Source organism: Kogia breviceps, chromosome 10 (genome assembly GCF_026419965.1).
Source record: "Kogia breviceps isolate mKogBre1 chromosome 10, mKogBre1 haplotype 1, whole genome shotgun sequence".
NCBI classification, from domain to species: Eukaryota; Metazoa; Chordata; class Mammalia; order Artiodactyla; family Physeteridae; genus Kogia; species Kogia breviceps.
In genome coordinates, this window is record NC_081319.1 from 100,477,281 (window position 1) to 100,479,916 (window position 2,636).

Genomic DNA, 2,636 nt, shown 5'->3' on the forward strand with positions numbered 1-2,636 from the left:
GAATAAATGAAAGTCTTAACAGGGACACACCAGCTGGCCAGGAGAATTCAATGTCGTGGACACTAAATGTTACCTTTATGCCACTTGCCAAGGAAGACGGCTTCAATGACACCCCCTACCTTTTATGACTGAGAGGATGTTGCTTCCAAACCGTATTTTGCTTTATTGTAAAGGCAACACGATGGCCGAAGTGGGTGAGAACAGAAGCCAACATACCTGTTCCTGTTTATCATCATTACACTTCTCGCAGCAATTCAGGCATGATTGGGCTCCTGGAGGTGGACCCGATTGACAGTATTTCTATCCGTGCCTTTTTTCTTTTTTTTTTTTTTGGCTGATCCAAGCAAAGCCCCAGAGCAGTGAAACAACAGAAACAATCACCACCACCCCTCCTCCCCGACCTGATGACGCTACTGTGCCAGCTGGCCGAAAAAAAGCCACCAGTGGTTCGTGTTAGGAACACCTAAATTAACTTCGTGGAAGAGACATGCCGCGCCAGGCTGCGAAGGAATCTCAGGTATACGCCTCTCTGAAGAGGGACCCCGAGTCTGTCATTCCAAAGTTGCTTCTTCCCATGACTCCCCGCTACGCCCTGGAACCGCTGTCTGGAGGAAGGAACTTTAACTTTGGCTCTGAGGCCGCTGAGCGGGTCTGGCTGCGGGGTCCTCCGCGCACGTGAAGGAGGGCGAAGACCCCGGAGGGAGCCGGCCTTGTTTACAGCCGGTCCGGGGAAAACAGCCAGACACAGATGCGGGCTGACGGTTTCATGAAGCACGATCGGTTGATCCTAGATGCAATCTGACTGCCCTGAACTGAGCGATGAGCTGTGCAGTGTGCGGAATCCACTCTCTGGCTGGTCTGTGCCCACCGGGCTTGGAGCCGCGCTGCCCGCGCCCCTCGGCCCTGGCTGTGAGGGCAGCCGGAGCTGGGCGCTGCACCCGGGGACCCGATGCCTACTGACAACAATCACATTCTTTTAGAAACTTCCTAGGTTTTGGTTGTCACTGGTTAGGACGGAGTTTGTTGCTGTGGCCGCGCGTTTGTTACTCGATCGTTGATTTCCTTTCAAGTTGAGCGAGTCGGCATCAAAAGACATTTGCTGCTTTTTAATCAAAAGGAAGATATCATCGAAAACACTGTCAGTTCTTACAAATTTCAGGCAGTTTTTTTCCCCCCTTTGTTCAGATCACAAAGTATTACTTACTTTCTTCTACACTCTATCATATACTTATATTTAATAGAAGAACCTTCCCCAAATTTCAGAGAAAGACCTGTAAGAGAAATAGATTTATCACTAAGCACACATATAAATGTGTTACTAGAAACTGCTCATTTTGATTTTAAAGTTAAGAGTATATTATATCAGTTAAATAGAAATGTGAAGGAAAAAAGCCACGAGGAATATCCATAGTGGTATTAGTTAAGACTTCTATATATTTTGCTTTCTTTTTTCAGAACTAAATAGATATCAGTGAGAAGCAGGAAGACACTAGGGAATAAATTTTGTTTCTTTAATTTAATTTTTGGGATACAATACGGATACTTAACACATTAATGTGAACTTATTAAAAATAATAACACACAAGTATGCTAACTTATCAGGTGGTAATGAATGAAGGAATTGAGGTAAAATGTAACCGAAGGATTATTTACTCTGAGCTAAAGAGATAAAATCTCATCAGGAAAGAGAGAATCTAAATTGAGAAGAGGGTGGAGGAAAATGCAATCTACACCGCTTAAAGGTGCCCATGTGTAAAGGAGAGAAAAGACCGAGGAAATTGACAAAGGGGAGAAGTCGGAAATCGCTCCCAATTTCCTCTTGAACATGTGTTACTAGTAAAGAGGTCACAGAATATAAACCGTCACCTGGTAATCCTCTCAAAGGCTTTATCTCTGGTGGGCACGATCGGACTTTGCTTTCTTTTTGAATATGTGAACTTGTGAAAATATCTGAGACCCTTTTAACATTGGAGAGCAAGTACCTAATTTCATTTGAAGTCCTTAGTAAGGAAATGAGGTCTATTAATAGGCCACATCCATCTATTTAAAAGCATGTTTAACTCGATCTGAAAGGAGTGAGGTGCCAAAATCACTGAGCCATGTCAAGAAAACTAATATCTTCCCTTACCTCAGATGAAGGCTGTGAAAAAAACAACACGTCAACCTCTTTCTTGGTAAAATGTAGGAACGTTTAGTGCAGTTGTGAACCACTGTTTTTAAAAGTTTACCAAGTTTTAAATGAATGTAGTCTAATCTTCTTACATTAAAAACTGAGAAAGTATGAAAATTAATGTATTTACTTTCTATGGTTATTTAAGCGTACATTTTACCATGTGAGTAGAATACCATGCATCTTAGCAATTTTTAGGATCTGTATCAGATTGTGAACCAACCTTCTAGATACTATTCGTACCTTTTAAATAGAACAATGCACGGAATCCTTTATTTTACTTTAACTCTGGATGTAAAATGAAATATCAGAATTCCTTAGCTAAAGAAAAAAAATCTAATTACTGGACTTCTCTCTAACATTTGTCATGTATTTTCTCATAAAAATCGTAAAATATTACTTGAAGTGATTTTGGTTTTGGTTGCAGTTTTTACCCACATAGGTTTCCTCTCCCCCACCTTTTCAG

General features: G+C 41.6%; 1 protein-coding gene across 1 annotated transcript in view; it reads left to right on the forward strand.

Annotated features, from left to right (window-relative positions):
* Window positions 1-487: 487 nt before the first annotated feature.
* The window catches only part of LOC131764249 (uncharacterized), a 191,689-nt gene continuing 189,540 nt past the window's right edge, over window positions 488-2,636 (forward strand). The window contains 2 exon segments of the mRNA XM_067043222.1: window positions 488-649; window positions 792-909. Of these exon segments, the coding sequence (XP_066899323.1) occupies window positions 488-649; window positions 792-909 (280 nt within the window).